Genomic DNA, 27,758 nt, shown 5'->3' on the forward strand with positions numbered 1-27,758 from the left:
TTTTTCAATCTCATCTGAAACAGTGTTGGGGTAATGCACTACAAGTAGCACGCATAACATAATCAGATTACTTTTTTTAAATTAACTAGTAAAGTAGGCCTAATGCATAACAAACGTGCATTACATAATCAGATTACTTTTTGATGTTACAAGTAAAGTAACGCATTAACATGCATTACGTAATAAGCAATAAGATGTAACAGTTCATTTTTGATTATTCTGTAATCAATTCATCCCAATCTAAAATCAATACTTGGAAAATGTTAGTGTCTTTTTTGTTTTGTTGGTCAATTCAGTTGTTTAATTTCTATAGGTTTTATAACATCCTAAAAGCTCTTAATTCCAGAGATACTACTACTAACTGGTAGGTTATTATGGAACAATAATAAAACAATGCATTGAAAACGAGTAGGCTACTTATGTAGTCAACTTTTACTTATTTACTTATACATTTGACTTGTAACGGAGTAATATTTGACCAGTAGTATCTGTACTTTCACTCAAGTAAGGAAGTTGTGTACTTCCACCTTGTATCCACCTCGAACACTAAATATTATTACTATGATTCTTATTATTATGTGATGGTTGTCCTCTTCAGCCCCCCCTCATCCCTTCACCCGCTGTTTCCGCAGCAACAGGGAAAAGATGGCAGCCCTCGCGACCCTCACTCAGGTAATACCTGCTAAAAACACCCATTATAAGAGAATAGTGAGGAAAAACACCGGTATGCAGAAATAAATTTAAGAATTAGACACGAATCGATCTCATTATTTGCGCTACCGGCTTGTTTTATCGACATTTATAGTGATAATGTCACGGGCCTCGTAAGTCGGGCTCAGATTGCTAACCGATTAGCTCGTTTTATATCGCATGTCTGTGATAAAATACGAAAAAAGCAAAGTAGTTTTCAATGAAATTTGCTATAAATATTCAGTAGCAAGAACATATAACGATAACAGCCATTTATATGAATGAGAAATATAGTAAACCGAGATGAACTAATGTAAATAGCTAGCCGCAATATATCAGAACATCACTTTATATCAGATCACTTTAAAACTGTCAAGACGCTTCACGTATAAAGTCGTAATGTCAGTAGACCTATATGTTTATAGTACAATGAGAAAAGCTGCTTAACTATACCGTGGTTATATTGTGGTAATATTTATATGAACTCTCATAGTCATAGCCTATATGATAATGGGTGTTGAACCGCTAGTTTAGCTTAGCGGTGATGGGAATTAGTGAGCATCAGTAATCTTACTGGACTTGCCTGCCTTATGAATTGTAATGGATGAAATTGTATTGTAAATACAGTTTATATTAGAAAAAAAAAATCAATTACATGTATTTTTATATTGCATCACCATTTTAAAATTATTTATATAATATTATAGTATTTATTCATATTTTGAACGAGCTTTTACTTTCACTTTATTTAATTTTAGGTAAAGTTTTAATAATGTTATGTGCTTTTGTCATTTTTATTTTGTATTATTATATATATATTTTAAATTTATTTTAATTTGGCTTTCATTTATTTTTTATTTCAGTTTAGTTGTAGTTATTTTAGTTTTAAATCCAATATTTATATTTTATTTAATTTGAGCTTTTCTTTTTCTTTTAATGGCTTTAGTTAAAGGGTTAATTAGTTCACCCAAAAATGAAAATGATCCCATAATCACCCTCAAGCCATCCTAGGTGTGTATGACTTTCTTCTTTCAGCCAAACACAATCGGATTTATATTAAAAAATGATCCTGGCTCTTTCAAGGTTATAATGGGAGTGAATGGATTTTGAAGCCCAAAAAAGCACATCCATCCATTATAAATAATCCATACGGCTCCAGGGGGTTATTAAAGGACTTCTGAAGCGAAGCGATGGCATTTTTGTATTAAAATATCCATGTTGAATATTGGTAACCAGACAGATGCTGGTCCCCTTTGACTTCCATTGTATGAAAAAAAGAAATACTGGGAGTCAATAGAGATCATAAATTGAGTAAATGATGACAGAATATGCATTTTTTGGGTGACCTATCCCTTTAACAATTACATAATAGTAAAATTTATGTTAAAATGCTCAATAATCAGGCATATTTGCCATATACCCTAATTTATTTAATCATAAAGTTTCTCTTTCTCTTAGCTCTCAAGCGGGAACCCTGTATATGAGAGCTTTTACAGACAGGTAATGCTAAATTCTGTTATTCTAAATTTGTAGATTATAACAGTGATCTATTTTTTAATACACCAGTCTTTGTTTGCAACCAAAACCATAGGTCGATCCGGGAAACACCGGGAGGGTTGGACCTACAGAGGCTGCCTTGTTCTTGAAAAAATCCGGCCTGCCAGACATCACATTAGGAAAGGTTGGTGTTTGGGTAAATCAATGCACAACTTGTTCTGAAATGACACTTGTATATTCATAATCACCTAATGTTTCTTCTCAGATCTGGGATTTAGCTGATCCAGATGGCAAAGGTTTCTTGGATAAACAGGTAAAAGTATCATCGTTTATTAAAGCATCAGTCAGGATGAGAAGCTGAATGCTAACTTGATCCCGTTGTGGTTTATCAGGGATTTTACGTTGCTCTGCGACTCGTGGCCAGCGCGCAGAGTGGGCACGACATCAGCCTTTCCAGTTTTAACCTCCCCGTTCCCCCTCCAAAATTCGTAAGTCTCAGGGTTTAGGGTTGAAATCATTGAACTCCATGCAGTATGAGCTCACAGATTTTCTGATTTCCGTTCTAGAAGGACCACAGCAGCCCGTCACTGAGTTCTGTGACATCAACCAATGAGAGCCACTGGGCTGTGCGGGTAACTTATTTTGATTGGTTATTGGTTTTCGGACCGCAAATGAACAAAAGCGTTTATGATTATGTATCCTAAATCCTCTTGTTTTTTTTCAGCATGAAGAGAAGAACAAATTTGATGGTATTTTTGAAAGTCTTGCCCCAGTGAACGGATTACTGTCCGGTGAGAAGGTCAAACCAGTACTAATAAACTCCAAACTACCTGTGGATGTTCTCGGAAAGGTAAAATTCAAATAAGTATCTATCTATCTATCGGTCTGTCTGTCCATCCATCCATCCATCCATCCATCCATCCATCCATCCATCCATCCATCCATCCATCCATCCATCCATCCATCCATCCATCCATCCATCCATCCATCCATCCATCCATCCATCCATCCATCCATCCATCCATCCATCCATCCATCCATCCATCCATCCATGGGGAAAGTTACTTTTAAAAGTAACGGTTTACAATATTGGTTTACTCTCCAAAAAAGTAATGAATTGCGTTACTTTTATGGAAAGTAACGCGTTATGTTTCTTTTGCCTTACTTTTTCTCACCTGGGCTGATCTTGCTTGTTTGAAATTTTTTAATAATGAAAACCAAAGTTCTATTTTTGGCAAATGTAAAGACAATGTAATGATTAACACTCTTACTTCAGCAATAAAATAAAATAAAAAAATAAACACAAATTTGATGTTTATCTAAAGTCATTTTTGCTTATTAGTGTGCTTGAATCGGATCATCGAAGGTCAGCAGCAAAGACATTGGTTAATAAAGTGAGATTAAATCCATAAAGTATATTTGTGTTATTTAACATGTTTAATTATTGCAGGTTTGTGTAATATTCAGAGTTTGCATTTCACTGTTTTAATTCATTTTGAGGAATACACAGCGCACACAACGCCTCTGCCTCTTACTCACGATTCCTCTCAACATGGGGACAGGAGAGATGTCAGTCTATAAATGGGATAACAAAGTAACGTGCGTTACTTGTTTGAAAAAGTAACTCCGATATTTTGTTGTAAATTTAAAAGTAATGTGTTACTTTTATTTTTATATATACAATACAATAGTAATAATGTAATAAATACCAGGGATGTCCCGAGCCAATCGCAATCAACTTCAACATACAGACTGGCATTCTGACACTGCGAGTTTCATGCTTTTGAGTTTCAACTTATTTCCACTAAAAAAAATGTTTTAATTGCAATTATGCTGCTTATATATAAGTATATATAAATAATTGTGACCACACAGTCTGTTTACAATGTCCATTGTAACATATCTATATATATTGACATTGGTAGATGTAAACATCTGTTACAATGGACATTGTTTGTAAAAAAAATACTTTTATGTGTACTCTGATATTATCAGATACTCAATATTCAATATCTCGGATCGGATTTGGGGGCACAAAAAAACTGGTTCGGGACATCCCTAATAAATGCATATAATATATTTATTTGTAGTTATATTACATTTTAAAATGTAATTGTTCAATAAAAATATAATTATTATATGACTGTCTGATCAGGTGTGGGATTTGAGTGACATAGACAAAGACGGACACTTGGACAAAGATGAGTTTGCAGTGGTGAGTAATTAATTTAAATTAATAATTCATTAATTTAATTATTTTTTTGTGTTATAATAAAATCACACTCATAATAGCATACTACATAGTTAACCCATGATGCAATGCACTCCTCTTCATCATTAAATATATTATAATAATAATAAAAAATGTGTTGTGAAATAGTGTGCAGTACATAAATGTGTGTATGTATTGCATATTGCATACTACGTGCTATTTAACACAGTACATTTTAATTGTGTGTGCATATATATACTAGTATATATATATAAATTGTAGGCAGTAAGAAAAAATAGTATGCTAGTAAAAAGAAAGTGTTAAAATGGCATAATGACATCAATTTCTTTTGTCCAGGCTATGCATCTGGTGTACCGGGCGCTGGAGAAGGAGCCCGTGCCCTCCGTCCTGCCCTCCTCTCTCATCCCTCCATCTAAAAGGAAGAAGTCCTCCGGGTCTTTGTCCAACATGGTGCCAGTGTTACCAGGCAGCCCACCGCCACCTAAAGACAGCCTGCGCTCGACCCCCTCTCACGGCAGCATGAACTCTCTCAACAGCGCTGGGAGTTTGTCGCCAAAACACACCCTCAAATCCTCACAGGTATTATTGCTGTGTTTTCCGTTTTGATGTTGCTCAGAAGAATTGAAGGGGGTCTGATGGTTTAACTCTTATCGTCAGCATTCGGTAAACTGGGTGGTACCAGTTGCAGACAGAGGGCGCTATGATGACATCTTCCTCAAAACCGACTCTGATCTCGACGGCTTCGTCAGCGGTCACGAAGTTAAAGATATCTTCATGCATTCAGGCCTTCCTCAGAACCTCCTGGCACATATTTGGTACTATTTCAAATGCGCTTTTGATTTCTCTTCGCTCTCGCTGTTGTGATTGTCACATTCATCGCTTCCTCTGTTGTCTTCGTCAGGGCTCTGGCGGACACTAGGCAAATGGGCAAACTCACACGCGAGCAGTTCTCCTTGGCCATGTATTTCATTCAGCAGAAAGTGAGCAAAGGCTTGGACCCTCCACAAGCTCTGACTCCAGACATGATTCCACCGTCCGAACGCGGAACACCGGGACCGGTAAGTCACATGAGCACTTTTTACAACTGCGTGCTTATGATGGGCTTCTTTGAGTCCCTGAGGAAGTGATCCATGGTTCATGAAGACTGTACATGTAATAAGTGGACTGTCTTTAAATTAGTAGTATCTGCCTATTGACTGCTTGAATGAAGAGACCTGGCCCAGAGTTGTAATTGTAAAAAAATAAAATAATAATTATGTTAATTGAAATTAAGCTAAAATTAAATAAATATATATATATATATATAATAAAATAAATAAATGAAAATAAAAGTAAACTGGCAGGATTCTGAAATAAAATAAGTCTAAGGTGAAGTACTAAAATTACTGACACTAAAGCGGAGATAAAAATAAAGCTAAATAGAAATATATAAATGTATATATAGACAAGCACGTAGCAAAATTACTCAATCTTAATTAAAATGACTAAATTAAACTAAATGACTAAAACTGAATTAAAATAAAAGCTAAATCAAAATATTTATTATAAGTACTATAACGGTATTTAAATAATACAAAAAAACTTCTTCTGTCCTGTTAAAAGTAAAAACAAAACATTGTTTTGCATAAAGAAAATGCCTGTTTTTGCCATCTTTTGCATTGTGACATTCTTTTTTCATGCAAAAATATATTATTTAGATTTATTTGTCATATATATCATTTATATATATGTTGTACTAGGGCTGGGCGATATGACCAAAATCTCATATCACGATATAAGTTATCTCATATCCCGATAACGATATATATCACGATATAGTACCTTTTCTGTAAATTCAATCAATTAATAATTTATATATATAATTACTACATGGAAAATACTTTTAGCATATATCAAATAAAATAAAAGTTGATATATATATTGAGTATATATTAAGTATATCCTCAAAAATGTTTTTTATATATATATATATATTTTATATTCTCAAAAAAAAATGTTTGGTTAAGAATGTAGAAATATAAAATATGAACGAAATATAAAACACTTTTCAAAAACAAATGATTACAGGCCCAACATAAAATATTGCTATATAAAATACCAAATGTAAAAATTCAATGGAAGATGTTTAAAATGTAGCAGAAATCAGGGCTCCGAACCTGTTCAATGAACGAAAACAAACAAACGAAATTTTGACAGGAGCATAACCAGAAACGGAAACCAAATTAAATGTAATCGTTCTGAACAGACACGCTTATTTGAAATGGCCATTAACCGGTTAACAACGTTATTTTATCGTTCTGTTAACTATTTTAATTTGCCAGTCAACCAATCATGAATTCAAATAGTACAGACTGAGCAAATGTGATATTGACGCGCATAGCCTATCCAACGTGAGTGAAATGCCCATGCTCAGCTGTCAGTCATCATTGATACGTCGCAATGGGAATGCGCTGGTGTTAGTTTTCCATACTGTATGTCACCAACTGTCAAAAAATTAGGCCTACATTTCAGTGAAAATGAATAGCAGGTAATATGCAACTTTTTGTTTTTTGAAACCAGCGAAAATTGCAGGAAAGTGTAGAACATGGATCCACACAACGTCACATCACGCACTTAAAGTGCTTCTGTGAACGGAGAAAACAGAATAAAGCTAAATATATAAAACTAATATATAGGCCTATATGCGAAATATAGGCTATTTGCCTTAAATAATTACAGATTAACAAAACGAAAGGAAGCATTTTCCTGAGCTTCGGATCATGCGACAGGGTCCAAAGTTCACAAAAAGGAAACCGAGATGGTAGAAAGGGGAATCGAGCTTGTTTTCTGTATTTTACGGCTTTACAGTTTTGAATTATTTTTTGCTTCTATCCGTATGACCATAAATTACGGAGTAACGGATTCCTGTTCCTGTGATCGCGCCGACGCTTCACGGCACGCGCACACGTTATTGCATTGCTAACTTGACATAGCAGCATGTTCATTATCAAAATATAATAGTCAACCAAACATATAGAAATTTAACCAAATCATGTTCAGGCTACAGAGGTAGCCCCTCATTTAGGAACGAGCTCCTCGGTTTGTCCTGGCTGGTCCTGCTCGGAAACACCCGGTTCTATCACCCTTCACTCGCCATGTTATTCACGTTTCTGCCTGCATTCTCATGGCGGCGTGTAAGATTGAAGTCCTCCAAATGATGAAAAAGTTTTGCCGTAAACAATGTTTTTTGCGACACCACGATATGAACGATAGAGCATAATATGAATCGATAGACTTTTTATATCGTCCATCCGATATATATCGTCATATCGCACAGCCCTATGTTGTACTGAAGTAAATCTCCTCCTGACAATAAAATAAATCTCATTACTGTAATACAGTAATAAAAAAATCCTCCTGTCCAGATACAATGATTAAAACAATTATAATAATGCAAGTTTAATTAAAATCAGCATAATTTAAATGCAACAAATAGTACTATGCAAAATAAATGTTTAATTTTAAAAACAAATATTTAATTTATTTTTTATTTTTTTATTGCAGTGTTTTGTTATAATTGTTATATAAAATGTTATAATTGTTTCAGTCTGAAACAGTTTCTGATTGAAACGGCCCTAAAATAGTTAGAACTTTCCTTTTTTCTCACATTTCAGTTAAAATATTCTATTGACCGATTTTTATTTATTTATTTTCAGGTTTACCCACCTACATTGACTCAGTATGTAAAAAAAAAAGAATGAGCGTTGTGAACTGAAACAATATCACTTTATAATTGAAATGTAATGACTGATCACAATACGGATTTTCTCTTGCTTCAATGGGTTAACGTGAATCAGCACAGTTTTGTCCCTCATTTGAAGAGCTTCCTCTGTTTTTTTCAGAGTCTGTCAGGATATATGACACCAGTGGGCTCTGAGATGGCTGCGCTGAGCGAGATGCGCCGGGTAAACAGCCTGTTTCTCTCTCTCACTCTCTCTCGTTCTCTCACGTTCTTTCATTACATGTATTTCCATTTCTTCAGTTAGGATTCCAAACCCTAAATATTTAATAGATGAAACTGTAGTCATTCACAATACATCAAGAGAGCCACTAACATCTTATCCCGAACGCAACCCGAATATCTCACCAAACAATCTTCTGTTCCTTTTCATCCACGTTTCAATGCTGCTGATGTTTTATGCCGTCGTTCACTGGCTAAAATCAGGCAATAATGTTCAAGTTATGGGTAGGTAACGTTTAGAAAAAGACTGAACAAATGCTTTCGATGGTCTGTTAGCCGAGACGTTGAGTTGGAAAGCATTTGTGAGAGATCCAGTGCTGTGAAATGCTTGACTTCCCCGTGTTTTGAGCATCAGAGGGGGAAGACAAGCTCGTCTCTGCTCCCGTGTGGTGGCTCCTTGCTGTTCTCTACCCTTCTGTTTGTGTGGTGCTGTGCTTGTGTGTGTGGTTCAAATGCATCAGGACTGACTTTCTGTGCTGGACGTCCCTCATACAGGACAGCTCCAGCTCTGTGGGTTCAGGCGAGTTCACCGGGATTAAAGAACTGGACGATATAAGTCAGGAGATCGCACAGCTGCAGAGGTAAGACAACACACTGGCATTTAAAGGTGCTCTGGGATAAATTTGAGCTGCCAGAAGAATAACAGTTCACGTCATATGATTAATTTTTTTTCTTTTTAATTTAATGCATTTTTTTTACAACCAATGTCATTCTTTGTTACTATTCAAAAGTTGTTGTTTTTTTGCGGAAGAAATGAAGATTTTTTTTCGGCAAGGATACTTAAAAAAATCAAATGGGTCTTATAATGTGATTTTATAATATCACACAATATTTATTCTTAAATTTTATATATATATATATATATATATATATACATATAACATTTATTTATATATATATATATATATATATATATATAAATAAATAAATAAATAAATATTATATATATATTTTTTATATTAATATATATATATATTAATATAAAACAATATATATATATATATATATATATATATATAACATTTTTATATATATATATATATATATATATATATATATAGTGATTATTTTAAGTACTTTTTAATACAAAATTTAAGGTAAAAGTTGTGTATTGCTTAAAGGACAAGTTCGGTATTTTACACTTAAAGCCCTGTTTACAGATCGTATCTGATGAAATAGAACGGTTAAGATTAAAATTTGGACACCTGCTGCTGTCGCGAGAATTTTAGGTTTATTTAGGACCTATTTTGCCAAACGTGTCACACCCGTGATTCTTCCGTTGAGAGCTTGAATAATAGACACTCAAGCGGCGGAGTAATACCGCACCTCACTCAGCACATTTAATACAAGTCATGGAGTTGGACAAAAACTACGATAAAACCTGTTGGAATGCATCTTTTTCAGCGATTTTTTTTGGGACCGTATCAGTGAACACCCCTGACCACTCGGTGAGTTTCACGTCTTTGTAAACGAAAGTTTAATGTGTTTTAGGAAGGAATCTTCCTGTGGCCATAGACAACCATTGTGGGGGTGAGGGGGGAAAGCGATATAAACCTAAAATTCTCGCGACAGCAGCATCTGTCCAAAGTTTAATCTTAACCGTTCTATTTCATCAGATACGATCTGTAAACAGGGCTTTAAGTGTAAAATACCGAACTTGTCCTTTAATAACTTGCTGTAAAGCAAATTAAATTTAAGCTTAGCCTCACAAAAGTTTGGATTTTTTTGAATGCAATTGAATGTAATTTCAGTTTTTACAGAGGCACACTTTTTTTCTCTGGATTTTGCCTCCTCCCATTTTTGTTGTCCTCCATTTTTCTCAGTGGCCCACTACACCAAACCTAGTATATTTGTCCCTTCTGAACAGTTCCCCTATAGATGACCCTGAAATGACCCTCATGCTCACATGCAAACTTCAGAGGAAGAGGAAAGGTACCTGAAAGCTCTTGGTGGTGGATGAGTTTCCCTCTCCCTGACAAATCCTCATCTCACCCCCTTCCCCTCTTCACAGTGTCCGTTTAATGTGTGTAGTTTTTTTTTTTTTAAAGAAATCTCTTGTTTCACTTGCTTATTCATGCTGCCTCAGCACTCTTGCTTTCACACACTGGGATACACTCAGGTAAAACCCTTTCTTGGCTGTCACGGTTCTTGTTTTGTGTGTGAAGGAGGCAGGTATGAGGGATGTTTTCTAGTTGCCAACAGTTGATAAAGGTTTTCGCGTTTCTTTTTCAAATTATTTCAACAGAGAGAAATACACTTTGGAACAAGACATCAGAGAAACAGAGGAGGCCATCAGACACAAAACTACCGAGGTTCAGGTAAACCTGGCAGTGCAATTATTATTTATTTACTATGAATTGTTACAAACAACGTGTTATAAACAAATATACTTAAAGTATTATATGTGTGTATGTATGTGTGTGTATATATATATATATATATATATATATATATATATATATATATATATATATATATATATAGTGTTTGTGTATGTAAATATGTTTTAATTTAATCTAAATATTATTAAAATAATCAAAGCATTATATTAATAATACAAATATATTTAAAGTACTAATATAATAGTATTTTATTATTATTCTATGCTAAATATTTGAAATATATACTTAAACTATTAATGTATTTAAAAGTAACAATGTTTTAAGGTAATTTGTATAAGTATTTGCGTTATTATCAGGAAAATATACTTAAAGTAATATTAATATTTAAAGTAAAATGCATTTATAAATATATTTTACTATTATATACTTCAATACAATTTATAATACAATACGATTAGTTTGTCATTATTTATTGTTTTGTAATAATATTAATTATAAAATATACTTAAAGGATTAATATTTATGAGTAAATGCATTCATAAACATTTAAATATTGTTTTATAATAAGATAATTATTGTACTATTATCATTTGTATTATAATTATATTAATTATAACATATATTACATTTTTGTAATACAATTTATTTAAAAGTTATCTAATTTGTATAAATATTCTATGATAAATAAATTAAAATACACAAATTATTATTATTATATTTAAAAGTAAAAATATTTTAATATATTATTATTAAATATTAGTTGTATTATAATTAGGAAAATACACTTAATGTATTATAAATATTTAAAGAAAAAATACATTTATAAATATATTTTACTATTATACATATATTTAAACTAATCTTATATTATTATAGATATTGAAATTGTATTCATAGTTTTGTAATTATAAATATATTATTTAATAAATTTGATCAATAATTTTTTATAAACAAAAATGATGTGAAATGTATTATTAATGCACTATATTTAAAGGTATCTATTTTTTAAATGTTATTTCTTTCAATATGCACAAGTTATATGTTGGCTTCATTGTTAACTGGGTGCGGTTTGATTGACAGGAGATGCAGAATGATCTGGACCGAGAGGCGTCCAGCCTCCAGGAGCTTGAGGCCCAGAAACAGGACGCTCAGGACCGGCTGGAGGAGATGGACCAGCAGAAGGCCAAGCTTGAGGACATGCTTAATGACGTACGGCAGAAGTGCCAGGAAGAATCGCAAATGGTGAGCGAAAACAAAACAAGACAATTTACTAGATCGTCAGATGACGCGTTGATGAACGTTAAAGCGATCCATACCGTTTCTGTTCAGATCTCATCCCTGCAGAACCAGATCCATTCGCAGGAGTCGGACCTCCAGAGCCAAGAGGAAGAGCTGGGCCGGGCCAAGGCCGACCTGAACCGCCTGCAGCAGGAGGAAGCGCAGCTGGAGCAGAGTCTACAAGCTGGCAGGATTCAGCTAGAAACCATCATAAAGTCTCTCAAAGCCACACAGGACGAGATCAACCAGGTTGTGCCTTCGGAACATTTGGTGTATGAAACAATAAGTGTACACTAGGGGGAGACAAACCTCTAAAGATGTCTGTTATTTCAAACGCTTTCATGCAAATTTGATAACTTAGGAAATTAGAAGGCAGACACCAGAAACTGATATGTTTAATAATGTCAGAAGAATGTGCTGAGCATTTAAGTATGTAACAGGTAAAGCTGACGTGTGTGTGCATGTTGCAGGCGCGGAGCAAACTCTCCCAGATCCAGGACAGCCAACACGAGATCAGTAAGAGCATCGAGCAGTACAGCAGCACCTTGAACGGGACCCACGGGGGCAGCATGACCAACCTGGCCGACATGAGCGAAGGCTTCCCAGAGAAGGAGAACGGAGGTTTCGGGGCCATGGTGAGATGTCTCTTGTGTGTGTTTTTTGTTGTTGTTGTTTTTTTGTTTGTTTTTTGAGTTGGTAGTTTTTAAGGTTGTATTTCAGGCTTCTCTCAGAGTGTGAATGTCAATAAACAAAATTTGATCATAAACAAATATATTTATATATTTTTAGAATGCACAATACATCATAGTAGTAAGCATATTGCACAAGTTTGAATGTAAACTAAGTTGTATAGTATCGTACTAAATCCATGGGTTATTAATTGTAGTATCAAGCTAGTATGCAACGTCTGTTCCAGTAAAAAAAAGATTTATTTACATTATTATTTTGTTAATATATATTTATATAAAAATGTATTTGTAAGTACAACAAAAAAGTTATGTTGTTATTGTTGTTATATATATATATATATAAAATTGTATTATTTAACAAATAAATAATAATACAAAAATATATGTTTTATATATACAGTGTATATATAAACTGTATAGGCCTATACAGTGTATATATACACTGTGTGTGTGTGTGTGTTTGTGTGTGTATATATATATATATATATATTAATACTGTTTATTAACATATATTTAAAAAAATAAAGGAATTGTGTATATTTATATGTATATATGTATAAAAATATATATATACACGTTTTCTTAAATAAGAATATTTTTTATTTTATACATATATACATATAAATATACACAATTCCTGTTGACATTCTCTGGTTTCTGATGGAAAACTTGCTTGCTTTTCTTTCTGAATTATGCCTCGCGTGCAAAGGTACAATTTGGAAACCCAGCACTGTCAACAGATCTTCTTATGTTATTTGGAACAGCTGAGGTGTTGGCTCAAACTGCAAAATGTAGGCACAAAATGACTGAAGTTTATACTTCATTCTTATTTCAAGTATCTTTTCAAGTTAGTGCTTTGAGGCGAATATTTTCGGCTGGCCCTCGAACACAGTGTTGGCCTACTTAGACATTTTTTGACTAAAGCTAGAATCAACTAAAAATTGAATGTGACAAGATGTCTACAATGTCTTCCAGAAAGGAAACGCTTTGGCTAATGGTAATTTAAACTCATTACAGGAGGACCCTTTCAAAGTGAAGACCACTGTGTTCAACAGTGCCCCTCAGGAGATGCACACGGACCCCTTCCAGTCCGAAGACCCATTTAAAACAGACCCATTCAAAGGTTGGTTGTGTAATCGTTCAATCTTTCTCTTTTAATCGGCTCAAATGAAGTACTTCTCTTTCTTAGCGAACGTTCTGGATGCTATACTAACCGTTTAGTTGTTTTATTTAGGGTTCACTATTGGCAATAAGTAAATTCATTCATGTTTAATTTTAAATTCCTGTTGTGTGGCACATTTGTGGGACCAAGCTTTTGTAACCTTTGCTAAGTCTATTAAACAGATCTCCCTCTCTTTTTTTGTTTGTTGTAGGTGATCCGTTCCAGAATGACCCATTTTTAAAGCAGACCGCCACAGTTGCAGGTATACAGTTCAACAAAATGCATGAAGTGCATAAAATTATATATCTATACATGTATGTGTGTGTATTAGTGCTGTCAATCGATAAAATAACTTTTTAATCTAATTCATTGTGATTAATCGCACATAACATTAAAGTTTATATTAAAGTAATATATTTTCATATTGAAAAAATATCACAGGTAATCTCCAAATTAATGTGGAAACAACATAAAGACAGTTATTTTAAATATTTGATCTAACAGGTAGGAACGGACAGAAATTTAATAAAGTTATTAAACACTTCACAGTCTTCACTGCATAAATTATAAATTGAATATTGATTAATCCTTATTAAAGCTACAAAAGTGATTCAGTCAAGAGCAGTGAGATGAATGTTTTACATTACATTAAAGGAACACTCCGACTTTTTGGGACTTTAGCCTATTCACCTTATCCCTCAGAGTTAGATAAGTCCATACATACCTTTTTCATCTCCGTGCGTGCTATAAATCTGTTTGACGCACCCACCGCTAGCCTAGCTTAGCACAAAGACTGGATGTAAATGGTTGCAGCTAGCATACTAATCCAAATAAGTGACAAAATAAAACAAACATTTTCCTATTTACATGTTGTGATTTGTATAGTCACAGAGTGTACAAAAAACAAAGTCACATGAGACACAGACATATTTTAACCGTATAAATACTGGGAACTATATTCTCTGAAGGCGAAGCACTGCTACTTGGGCGGAGTGATAACCGCAGCACCTGAGACGCGCCGTTGTTTCTTCTGTCAACAAAACCAACGTGACTATACGTGAGTGACTCTAGCTCCGCTCAAGTGTTACTGGGACGACAGAGCGCGTTCGAGGCAACAATACTAACATTACAGGGGATACATGGAGCCCGTAAACAACTGCAATAGTAGTTACCACCCTATTCATATAATAGTGTCACTAACGTTACATTAGATCTAAGTTAGCTAATGGCACTGTTACAGTAACGTTAGGCTAAACATTTAAAAATATAACGGAACACTTACCGCAGCCGCTCCACTTTGTCCTGTATGTGATATCGATGGGATGGCTGTATCCTTCAGCACACGTTTCATGGTCCTTGTGGCAAATTCCATTTTTTGAAAATAGTCGTCCTCAGTGAAATGTACCGAGCAAACATAATGTCCCTTGATAATCTCATTAGGTGTGTTTTGATCAATATCCAGAGCAAGTAGCCATTTCTTCATCCGGTCAGCGTTTTTAGTTGGAATTCTATGAAACATCATGGTATCACCTGGTCTCCCCTGTTTATTGTCACAGCTCTTTACAATACAGCGAAAATCCATGATTGTAAACTACGCTTTTACTATTTATAAATTGCTGACTCTGTTACCCAAACTCTGAACGAACTCTCTGCTCCTCACCACGGCGCGTCTCAGGTGCTGCGGTTATCACTCCGCCCAAGTAGCAGTGCTTCGCCTTCAGAGAATATTGTTCCCAGTATTTATACGGTTAAAATATGTCTGTGTCTCATGTGACTTTGTTTTTTGTACACTCTGTGACTATACAAATCACAACATGTAAATAGGAAAATGTTTGCGTTATTTTGTCACTTATTTGGATTAGTATGCTAGCTGCAACCATTCACATCCAGTCTTTGTGCTAAGCTAGGCTAGCGGTGGGTGTGTCAAACAGACTTATAGCACGCACGGAGATGAAAAAGGTATGTATGGACTTATCTAACTCTGGGGGATAAGGTGAATAGGCTAAAGTCCCAAAAAGTCGGAGTGTTCCTTTAATGACAGACGTCACAGAAGCAGGGTTATTAGGGTGCTGTCACTTTAAGATCTGAAGCACATGACACCTACTAATACAGAGCAGAACTGTTGTGCGTTTGAATTATTTCTTTTGCGGAACATATTTTGAAGAATATTGGTGACCAAACGCTTTTGGTCTATAAATGTGTCTAAATACCAATTCATGTGCAGCCTCTGAGAAAAAAAAAATAGCATGGCTGTTGTAGCCTAAAAGTTTATGTGTAATAAATTATATGTTGAATAAAATAAAATATTTCTTGCTAAAGCTACTTTTTGTTATGTCTATTTGATGCTTTTCTCATGTAACACAATGAATTTAAATAATATTGTGGGGGTTGTTTCTCAGCCAAAGTTAATGTGCGATTAATTAGATTAAAAAATGTAATCGCTTGACAGCCCTAATAGTAATATTAATTACATTTTAAATAAATGCATGTGTGTGTGTGAATAGCAATATAAATGAATTTAATAATGAATTAATTATAAAATGCCACTAACTGTTGATGCATGTAATGGTTCCCTTGCAAAATAATATTTAAAATGGAATATTTCATTTCTGTTTATGAAAGACACCACAATTCTTCATGGTATTAAACATCATGTTCAGGTACCTTGGCACAGTTCCCCCTTAGTAGTAAATGAGGTTTTCAGTTCCCCAACTCTCATCAAATGTGGGCTAAAGATAGAAACATGATAAGATGATATAATGTAAATGATGATATTTAAATGAAAGCATGTCCCCTGGATAGTTCCATTAAGCTCTAAACTCTCTCAGATCCTTTCGGCGGAGACCCTTTCAAAGAAGCCGACCCATTTAGGACCTCTTCCGAAGATTTCTTCAAGAAACCCTCAAAGCCGGACCCCTTCAGCAATGCAGATCCTTTTAGCAAAAGTGCCACTCTTCCCACAAAGGTACCCAGAAAATCAACATCACTTATTAATCCCCTTCAGGTTTGAACTTTTGACTTATGTCCCAACCGTGTCCTCTCTTCTGTTTTTTAGAGTCATAATTTCTCAAGTAACGACCCCTTCATCTCCACCAGCCCGAAACCAAAAGGCCCAGGTACTGTTTGCACGTCTCTCACTTACTCAGCTGAATCATATCATCCCTGTCACTCCCTTTCTTTGAAGATGCTGAGCGAAGATCAGCCTGTTCGTTTCTGCACACAACCTTCTTGAACCTGTGAAACTGATCTGGCATCAGCTGAAAATGCCTTGTTTTCACTCACGAAAGCCCTGAGGGACACGCTCAGGGTGCATGACACAACTCAAGATGCAACTTACACCTCGTGCCCACACTTTCTTTTTTTCAAAGACCACTCAGAGAACAATTCGAGAGGGTTTGTGTGAAGAAGCTGTCAAAAGAGTTCCCATGCAATACGTCCGCTCGCGGGCCCTTTGGCTGCCCCAACTACGTGAAATTCCTCTGCAGTTTCAGTAAACACTTAATGCAGCATTCGGTTGCAGCATTGTTGAACACTGAGGCGATGCCAGGAAATGCTCAGCACATTTTTTTTTTTTAAACCTGTGGGTTGAAGGCAAAAAAAAAAAAGAGAGAAAACAAAGCATCTTGATTCTTGTCTCTATTTTGTTTTGAATTTTTGAAATGGAAAATGAATACCCCTCTAATTGATTGCCTCAACATGCATCTTATTTTTATTTTATTACTATTGTGATTAAGGGAAGGAGTGTATATTAACCACACTTATTGACTTAAATAATGCAGTAAATGTCATTTATTTATTAAATTAGACATTAGTCAATAAAAGTCTTCAAATACTTAATTGACCCATGACCACAATATTATTTTAAAATAAATTTAAACTTTTTTCTCTCATTTAATACTATGGTGAATGATCACTGAAGTTTTATTTGGCCACTTTTATTGGCTTATTTTTTAATTAATTAAATTAATTAAAACCTTTTATTTATTGATTTATTTAAAAAAAAATGTGATGAGATAAAAGTGGTCAGTGACCTTGTCTTGTTCTTTATTTTAAATAATACACAAATAAATAAAATGATTTTTATTTAAAGTCCTATTGATATCAAGTATCACTGAAGCAAATTACCACTGTTATTGACAGAGAAAAGTGGGAGCAGGATAAGAAATTTCATATTTTATTACAAATATGACCCTCAAATATATCTATATATCATTTTTTTCCACTTTCTTGACTTTTTAGTACTATTACAGGCTGTTTTGAAATACATTTGTGACTAACCGTATTATACTTATTTCTGTGGACACATTTAACCATAGAAGATGCATACTTCATTATTTTTCTCTGCCAATTCCAGATTTCTTTGGTACTCTGGACCCGTTCGGGAGCGGTACATTCGGCAGCAATAGCGGATTTGCAGACTTCAGCCAAATGTCGAAGGTGGTGAACACCTTTCATTTGTTAAGTTTGCATCTTAAGCATAATGGAACTTAACTTTCTCACGTGTTTGCAACATGACATTTGTAAGATGTGGTTTTGATTGATGTTCCGCCCATAACTTGCGCGTGGTTTGCACCTTATACCCTGATAACGACCTTCTGCTTCTCCTTTCCACATGCGATTTAATATAGGGCTTCGTAGATGACCCCTTCAGTCGAAAACAAGACATGCCAGCCCTCCCGCCCAAGAAAAGCGTGCCACCGCGGCCCAAACCACCCAGTGGTAAGCACTCAACCTTCATCTTGAGGCCCACAAACAAACGGTGACCCTTTTCAGCAAGTTTATATACATATCTAACCATAAAAGGTGATTAATCAAACTAGTTTTTAGTATCTCAAAGTAAACGATTACTAAAACTATACACAGCTGTTGTGCCGGGAACCTGGTGCGATAAACAAAATGTAGACAAAACAAGCAATCTAAACAAGCAACACGAAAGACCTGTCGAATGTTGTTTGGGTGGATCACTCTCTACGCTTTTGACACTGATGTTTAAGAAGACAAATCTTCAAAGTGCAGCAGTAACATCTCTTTTAACTAGTTGTTTGTTAGCAGTGAAAGTAAAACAGCTTTGAACAAAGTCGTTGACGTCAGCTCACACACGTTCACGTTTTAGAAGTCTTGTGACTTCAGGCCAAACTGAATTTTGCCAGTCAATAATGATATCTAAGACACCCTCGCTCTTCCTCCGTTGGTTGTCAACAGGAAATCGAGGTACAACCTTAATATGTTTTGGGTAAGCTTTTTATTTTTCCAGTGCGCAGTGGCGTGTTCTTATCTCTGTCCCAACTCCAGAACGGTGCACAAACAAACCTGAATGGACGATAACTTTATCACTTGGAGAAAACGAAACCTGCGCCGTTTCCTCTCTGCAGTCGGCAGTTAGAGGAAAAGGCGAATCTGTGCTGCTCACTCTTTTTCTTTTCTTTTTTTTTTCTGCAGCAACATGTTTTTTTTTTTATATCCTAGAAAACAAGGGAGTGCTTTCCTGGTGTAACCGAGGTTTAAAGTTGGGTAGAGAGGTTAGAGAGAGAGGTTTGTTCGGTGTGCTCAGAGTGGTATAGCTAACATGCTTCGATGATCTGCGGTTAGCATGCACTGCCAGCATTGTACGCTGATCTACACACCCCTCCCCACTTCCTGTGTGTGTGTATGTGTGTGTGTGTGTTTACACACTCCTAGTGGGTAGTGTGGCCTAGCTGCCACAACTTTTCACAATTGAGTATTTGACATTTTAACCTTTTCCTCTCTTGAAACATATTTCGAACAACATAAGTGGCATTAAATTATGTATACCATAACATGTTGATATATACAGCATCTTTTGAGCAGCAACATGCTTAATTGCAATAGTATACTAACAAATTGAATACAAATTAAAAGAAAATATGCAATAGACAAGCAGTATTTAGCTGATTAATTCAAAAGTTTTTTTTTTTTCTGGAATTACTTGAGTTTAAAATGCAAACCAAAATGTTTGTAAGACTGAAGATTCTTTTATTTCTGTTAATGCACTGTATCATTAAAGAGCACTGCTTATTTTTTCACCTCTTTCCCCTTAGCAGGGTGGAGTCATTTTGCGGTTTAGTATTCCGTTTACTGACAGAAAGAAACTGATTGCTGGTCTGGTATAAAAACAGCCCTATTGAGCATGCGGTTAACACCTTTAGAGGAACCAGCAACCAGTTTGAAGTTCTCACAAGAAAGTGAATGCCAGTCTCGGCAAATGGTGCAAGAGGGGGAAAAGAAGCATGCATAAGCAGTTTTTTTAAAATTCCGAAGATCTTTGCTGGTTTAGTGATTACATTTCTTGAGCAGATCTCTAAAGTAAGCAAATTGCTTGTGCAAAGATTCTGCTTTCCTATGAAAGAAATATCAGCGTTTTTGAGCCATATTTAGTGCTCTTGTTGGGTGTGTTGAAAGAAACCGACATTTCAGTGTTGTTTTGCATCGAGATACCGCATCATACACGTTTGAACCAGCGTGGGTTTTTTGGTTGAGCTTGTGGAAAGAATTATTTGATTATTATTGATTCAATATTATTAAGAATTACAGTACCATTCACAGGTTTTGGGTCGTTAAGATATTTTTTTTTTTTGCAAGAAGTCTCTTCTCCTCACCAAGGCAGTATTGTGAAATAATATTACAATTTAAAATAACTTTATTCTATTTTAATATATTTTTAAGAGGTCATTTATTCCTGTAATGCAAAGCTGAATTTTCAGCATCATTACTCCAGTCTTCAGTGTCACATGATCCTTCAGAAATAGTTCTAATATGCTGATTTACTGTTAAAGAAACATTTCTTCTTATTATCAATGTTGAAATGAAAATCTGATGAATGGAAAGTTCATAAAAAAACAGCATTTATTTGAAATATGTATTTTTTTTTGTAACATTTAAATGTTTTTACTGTCACTTTTGATCAATTTAATGGGTCCTTGGTGATTGTATTACTATTTATATATTATTCATAATAATATTAATAATACTTGTTTGAATTTCTTAAATGTCTTAGTCATTATGGTAAATTATGTTTAAATGCTGGTTTCTTCTGTGTTGTAAAGACCTGGGTTGGTAACCAATTTTTGTAAATCTAGGTTATTTCTATTATTATTATTATTCAATGAGAGCTTATTAGACAGTTATTATGAAGTTATACAGTCAAGGATTTGAAACCCATGGAATTTCACCTAGCTCAGCGGAAATGAAATGTAACGGATGACGATCTGTAAAGCTTTTAAATGAAAATTGCTATTTCTCAACAGGTAAAAGCACTCCTGTAAACGTGCCGGGATCCGCAGATTCGGCCAAGACCAGCGATCCCTTCCAGCCCTTCAGCGCCGACCCCGTCGATCCGTTTCAGAGTAAAAAGGGGGTTGGAGACCCGTTTAGTGGCAAAGACCCGTTTGCTCCATCTGCCTCAAGTAAAGCCTCTAAAGACTCTTCATTGGGTTTTGCTGACTTCAGCTCTGTAAGTTGAGCTTAGTGATACTCTTCTCTTGTCCGGTCCACTTGTTTCTTTCCAAAATCCAATTAAACCCAACCAACAATCCAAAAAAAAAGTGTTTTCTAGCGATCATCAGTGAGGTTTCCTAGAGCAGACCGCACCATTGGCTTCTGTACCGCTCAGTCTGTCGCCTTGTCCCTCGGCTACTCATTTATTTTCCTCCATGTCTGCAGTCCATCTATCTGTGATTAACTCACCAACGCACAGAATTTTGGATAATAAGCCCTAATCAAGCAGCCAGACATCTCTCTTTCAGTGACTCAAATACAGTTGTTTGTGGTGCACATGGCTATGATGTCATGTCGTTTCGCTCAGGGCTTGTGGGAAGAGGAGCAGTCGCGCCCGGTGAAAGCAAGCGTCCTCCTCGGCTAAGCTTATGTGGCTTCTCGCTGTTCTTCTGTGACTTTTTTTTGTTCGCTTTGATGCAAATGTGTCTTGTTTTTTTTGCGGAATGTACTTCAAATCAAGATGAGATACTATATAGTTTTTGCGAATTTTAGTTTGATGGTAAGAATGTAGTATCTTGCAAAACAGGGGTTTAAAATCATATAGCAAATTATCAGATATTTTCATGTTTACTTGTATTTAATTTAAGCGACCTACAAAAAGTCAGTGTTAATCATTAGAATCGATGTGAAAATGTCAGTATTTTTGCTTTTTAGTTTGCATCTTAGAGAAACATGCATTTTCTCGAAACCCAAAAGATTGTTCTCTTAAAGCTTTTTTGTACTCACATCAGTGTTTTAGCTTTATTGTCTGCAAAATGGACTATCTCACTGGCTCCTAAAAGAAACCCGTTTCTCTAGCGTCAGTGTTTGAAGCATAATCTGTGCCCAGTGTCGGTGTTTCAAAATGCCATTAACGCGAAAGTCTTGTTAGCTAGAACAAAACGTCAGTGTTTATACTAGTGTTATTGTTGTGTCTGATGTCAGTATTGTCGCTTTTTTTTTTTTTGTCTGCAAAATGAACCATCTGATTGGCTCCTAAGAAGACTTTGTCGATTTTCTTGCATCCTGAAAGTTTGTTTGCTTAAACAACATCAGTGTTCGTGTAAACAAAGCTTGTGATGTCAGTATTTTCGTCTCCTATTTCGTTTCGTTTGTTTTACCGATGTGTCTGTCTATTTCGTCTGATCGCTTTCTAAAAGAAACGTACATTGTCTTGCATCTCAAAAGTTTGTTATCTTAAACAAACATTGGTGTTTGTAGCATTAATCAAAGTTCCCAATACATTTTGCGAAAATCCTACGTTCATCCCCTTGAGCAAATCATTTATAGAATTACCAATGTTAAAAAAGCAGTTTTCTTTCTTTCTTTCTTTCTTTCTTTCTTTCTTTCTTTCTTTCTTTCTTTCTTTCTTTCTTTCTTTCTTTCTTTCTTTCTTTCTTTCTTTCTTTCTTTCTTTCTTTCTTTCTTTCTTTCTTTCTTTCTTTCTTTCATCAGCCTTGTAATGAAGTCCTCCTAAACCAGCTTTGGTTCTCACCCTTCTCTTATCAGTCATCAGTTCATATTTCAAGAAGTGTGGGCAGATTGCATTGACACATCTGCCGTGCAGTCACACTTCCACAAGTTAGTGGAACAAGCGTAATCATCATTATCTTATCTCAACCAATGTATTTTCAGCTCACTTAAAAGTTGTTTTTTGGAGGAGAATTGAAGGCAAAGTATCCCAAAAATGACTGGGGTCCAATTTTGAAAGTCGATGAGGAGAGATCGTAAGACGTGGGAAGTGTCAGTATCACTACTCAGCTCTCAGGCTGTTGTTATCTCCGCATGGGATCAGTGTGCGCTTCGATCCTAGTGTTTGACGTAGCATCATTTTCATCCGCCCTGCCTCCTGTCCTTAGTATCGCTGTGCATGACTTGGGTGCAATGGACCTGCTAAACCATCTCTGATTTACCATGTGACCAAAAACTCAATGGAAGAACGATAATTGCATCGTTTACAATGAAACTTATATAAATCCAACGGTATTATTACTTTGTATAAAAAAATACAAAAAATATTTCCCAACCCAAAAAGATCGAAAAACTATTTTTTAAGACTTTTACATTTTATAAAACAAATTATAATGTTTATTTGTAGCTAGAGTTTATGTTTGTGATATAACAAAAACCAAAAACTTCAGGGTGGTTTAGCAACGCTCTCATTCACCTGCCGTCAGCTTAGTGTGCATGTTGTGTTGCATATAATATTACGCCTATTTATCAATGTACACGATTTGAAAAAAAGCTTTGTAATCTCTTTTCCTTCTGTCATTTTCTTGCTGCATGAGATCAATGCACGTTCACGTTCATTCGCTGTTAATGACCAATTAAAAAGGTCCATCATGAGTCATCAGTGGTAGTGGTCTGTTGGTGTCCAATCGGCATTTGTGTGCAGTTCGGTGGATGGTTGCGTGGTAGTTTGGTGTAAAACTCTTTTGTGTTTTTTAAATCCATTCCTCTCTTGCAGGAACTGAGCGAAATAAGGTAAGATCTGTCTGAAAATGTGGTGAATCTTTCTTGTCTTTTGCTGTTTTGCAATTTCAAATGAAGGTCACTGAATAATGTGGCAAAGAAATGTTCACAATGAGCCATGCATGCTTAAATTTTTCATTTGTACATGCGTGAGATCAAACTGCACTTTTGATTTTTAATCTTTCATCAGCGGATATTGAGCAGATTGATTTCTGTACCATTATCAGCACCGAACAGATTTGCAAAAAATCCAAAGTTTCAAACGGTCGTCCATTGTCAGGACAAACTGAGTACTACCCCATACTCACCTCATTGGCTAATTCAACGTCAGATGGATTGGTGTCGCTAATGGCACAGAAACTACATGCTTAATGTTTTTTGATGACTTCTAATATCAAAATTGAAACACTTTTTAGTAAAACGTGGCACAAAAAGATTTGTATCTGTGTAGCTGTTTATATATATGCAAATATGTATCTATGTACCAATTTAGTACATTTAAAGTGGATTTTTTTAAAGCACTGTACCGATCAGATAAGACCGCAACTTCACACCACTGTGCAATCCCCAATTTGGGACCGATGGGTCTTAATGTGGCGTGTTCCTGTTTTTCCGGCCCAGTTTGGTAATGAAGCCCAGCAGATGGAGTGGGCGAAGCGGGAAAGCGAGAGAGCAGAACGGGACCGGCTGAAGAGACTGCGCCAGCAGGAGCAGGAAGACCTGGAGCTGGCCATCGCTCTCAGCAAGGCCGAGATGTCCAACGCCTGACCGCCACACCCCCCCTCAGATCCACCCTTCTGTACACTACAGCGAAGATTGTGTGCGTGCGTGATGGACCAAGATCAAACACTTGCACGTGGGACACAGTACCTGACAGTTTCAACCTCTATCCTTTTGTGTTCGTGTGCAGGAGGGCGGCCTATGGTTTGTGAATCAGCTAACTCATTCTACATGCACTGCATTAACCTCTCAGATGGAGTATATAGTTTATTTAAAGTGTATTAGTGTGCGTGTGTTTGTGTGTGAATGTGCATCAACAGAGCCATGGACATTTAAAGACCATTATTGGTCTCTGCAGATTATTATCTCCACTGGTGGGGAAAAAAGGGACTGAAACCGCTAAGAAAGTTACGGTTTGATCCCGGTTCGTACCAGAAACTTGAAATACCGACGCTACACTCCCCCCTCCCCCACACGAGCCCTTGAGCAAGGCACTTAATTCCAGGTTTCTTCCTGAATTCAATCGCTGTAAGCATAAGTGGATTTGGATAAAGAGCATCTGTTAAATGATAACTTACTGGCCCTGGCTGTAGTAGTCAGTATGGTACACACTGGAATTACAGCAGCGCCTGCAGACTAAACGTCTGTAAGGAGATCTTGACGTGACGGAAAGCTGAACATATGACAGTGTGATTTTGCAAGTGTCGTTTAAGAGATCGATTCAGAAGCGAACTTGTTTTCTTTCCCAGAACTGGTCAGATGAGAATTATCGGCAAAACTTCTACAACTGCACTGAGTGTTTAAATAGTTTTTATTTGACCATGTTAAAAGGTTTACTGGTTAACGCCACTGCAGGACTCAACAGTAAGGTTTTTTTGGGGGGGTCCTCATGACAAAAAGTTCTGTCAGTTTTAAATTTGTCTATCAATCTGTATAATTTTATCGATTGTTTTATCGATTACTCTGTTCTATATATCATTCTATCTATTGTACTTTCATACTACCGTTCTATAGCTCTATTGTTCTATCGTTTTATCTAAATGTACGTGCAAAAAAAAAGATTTTTGGGGAAAAGGACTGCAAGTGACTTGCCAACTGGCCTGAAAGTCTTTCACACATGCCATCTAATGAGTCAACCTATTTGTTGAGTTCTGCACTATGGTGTCAAATTTGGTTGCATAAAACAAAAAGCGATGCCACCACGAGGGAACTGAGATTTTGCCATTTAGATTTTCGTCATCTTCAATTCGTTACTAATTGTGTTTCGGCATAACTCGTGGCATAGTGATATCATTTTTGCTTGAATGTGTGAAACGCATACATTTTCTTTAAATGCGAAAATCTGCCGAACGGATTTAAATGTGTTAAAATGTCAGGAGTACTAAACCCCTGTTGGTAGCTAAAAGCACAAATTAGCCAAAATCAATGAACGCGGCGATGTGAACTTTGTGAATTCAGGCGCAGTAGATTCCTTTATAAAAAACTGGCATTTGCTGTTGTCGTTTACTGCTTGCTTTGCCCTCACTTTTAGTCAGTATTGAACTTGACTTGAACGGTTTGGTGATGGTACTTCCTGGCACATTTCAAACCTGTGTTTTTGTACGATTTAATTATCGTGCTGCGTAATATCAGCGTTTTTTTTAACGTACCATCTGCTGTTCTTTAACAGTAGACCGTTTTACTGGTACTATTAACACGTTTTATCCGTGAATGATCTGCATTCATTCAACCTTGAATCATTGGAATAGCTGTGTCTTCGGTTTGAATCTGTAATGTGGTTGGTCATTACAGGTCAAATTTTTCTGAGTGATGATTGATGCTCATGTCCAACATTGTGGACACAAATGTGTAATGTTAAGACAAACAACTGTGACATATCCCAGTACACTGCTAACTTTCAGCTACGTCATCTTTTTTTGTTTTTAGTTGGTTCCTCTTTTTCTTTACTCCCAATTAGCTTGTGTTGTTTTGACCGCAAATAGCTGCTTGACACTCCCTGGTCATGTTAGTGTCACACTAAACAGTGTTACTTTGTCTTATTTAAAATGTATTAGATGGAGCCTAGCTCACAATGAAATTTGTGCGGTGGTTATTGAACCCTGGTTTATCTGATTCCAATACTACACTAATCTGCAGTCAGTTTAGCGTTTTTAACAAAACCCTACGTCTTCAGGACTGGAATCGAAAGCCAGTGTGTCCCAGACACGGATAACGTCAGTTTTTGGCCTATGAAGGCTTTTTTGTTGACGTAATGTAGGCAAGTGGGTTATTCATATACTGGGGGCTTTGGTCCCGGCTTTTTTGCCTTTTACTGTTACAAAAATAAATAGACAAGATAACAGAACCATTCAAACTAAAAAAAACAAATCGCAAACATTTTGTTAGCGCTCCTTTTATGCTGTATGTGTCCTTTATACCTCCATTGTGCAATAGTTTGTATATTTTATTTGTTGTAATACCTGTACATTCATTTAATGTTTTCATATCCTGTTTTATTATCCATGTTTTTTCTTTTTTTAAAGAAAAAAAGAAAGTGAATATTTTTTTAGTGACTGTCATAATTTTGGGGCGTATGTCCCATAAAACTCGAGCTGAATGCATTCCTTTTTTGGCCTGCCTTTAACCCGTCGCCTGTGTAGATAAGACCGATATTAACCCGATAGAGAAATGCATAAGAGTATACATAAACCATGTATATTATGTGTTATATTTGTCCTATGAAACATGAGTAACTGCACATGTGTAACTAAACATTTTAAGGATTTCAGACTGCATTGATAGTGATTAGTGATGCTTGGATTCCTTTGGAAATGTTCATGCTCCGTATGTTGTCCCTTGATTTCACAGAATAAACAAAAGATAACCTTTCAGACGCATGCATACGTCACTCTATTCAATTCACATGCGTTTGTCTCAAATGGTGTAATATATTACGAGAAACCCTAAAATGTATTTGGACACTTTAAATGTGTAAATGTCACTGCTGAACTAGATATTTATGTTTATTTTATTTTTGTACGTCTGTCTTTGTGTTCATTGTAATCTCACATACTTAGCCAAATGTAACTGCACTTTAAGTAAAAATGTGTCCATAGTTAAATCTGATGAACTAGTCCTCTGTGGGAACTGACTCCAGACCAGTTAAAATCATAATGAAAATCGCTTGGAAAAATGATGTAAG

The 27,758-nt window shown here is 35.6% G+C and overlaps 1 protein-coding gene across 4 annotated transcripts; it reads left to right on the forward strand.

Annotated features, from left to right (window-relative positions):
• Positions 1-563: 563 nt before the first annotated feature.
• On the forward strand, positions 564-27,447 carry eps15l1a (epidermal growth factor receptor pathway substrate 15-like 1a). 4 transcript variants are annotated; one of them, XM_079592445.1, is made up of 27 exons: positions 564-672; positions 2,149-2,190; positions 2,282-2,371; positions 2,453-2,500; positions 2,580-2,675; positions 2,754-2,819; positions 2,912-3,037; positions 4,343-4,402; positions 4,757-4,999; positions 5,078-5,235; positions 5,322-5,478; positions 8,302-8,364; positions 8,916-9,001; positions 10,507-10,539; positions 10,666-10,738; positions 11,843-12,004; positions 12,092-12,289; positions 12,511-12,675; positions 13,747-13,852; positions 14,103-14,153; positions 16,720-16,856; positions 16,947-17,007; positions 18,246-18,328; positions 18,520-18,610; positions 21,157-21,315; positions 23,853-23,869; positions 24,479-27,447. In XM_079592445.1, the coding sequence occupies exons 1-27, from the start codon at positions 646-648 to the stop codon at positions 24,623-24,625; spliced, it is 2,745 nt and encodes a 914-aa protein (XP_079448571.1). In that variant the 5' UTR covers positions 564-645; the 3' UTR covers positions 24,626-27,447. The 4 variants fall into 4 exon arrangements, with proteins under 4 accessions (XP_079448571.1, XP_079448570.1, XP_079448573.1 ...); XM_079592444.1 differs by lacking the exon at positions 23,853-23,869 and having other exon boundaries at positions 21,157-21,362; XM_079592447.1 differs by lacking the exon at positions 23,853-23,869 and having other exon boundaries at positions 24,479-24,616.
• The last annotated feature ends 311 nt before the right edge of the window (positions 27,448-27,758 follow it).

The sequence above is a fragment of the Phoxinus phoxinus genome, assembly GCF_949152265.1.
Source record: "Phoxinus phoxinus genome assembly, chromosome: 20".
In the NCBI taxonomy this organism is placed as follows: Eukaryota; Metazoa; Chordata; class Actinopteri; order Cypriniformes; family Leuciscidae; genus Phoxinus; species Phoxinus phoxinus.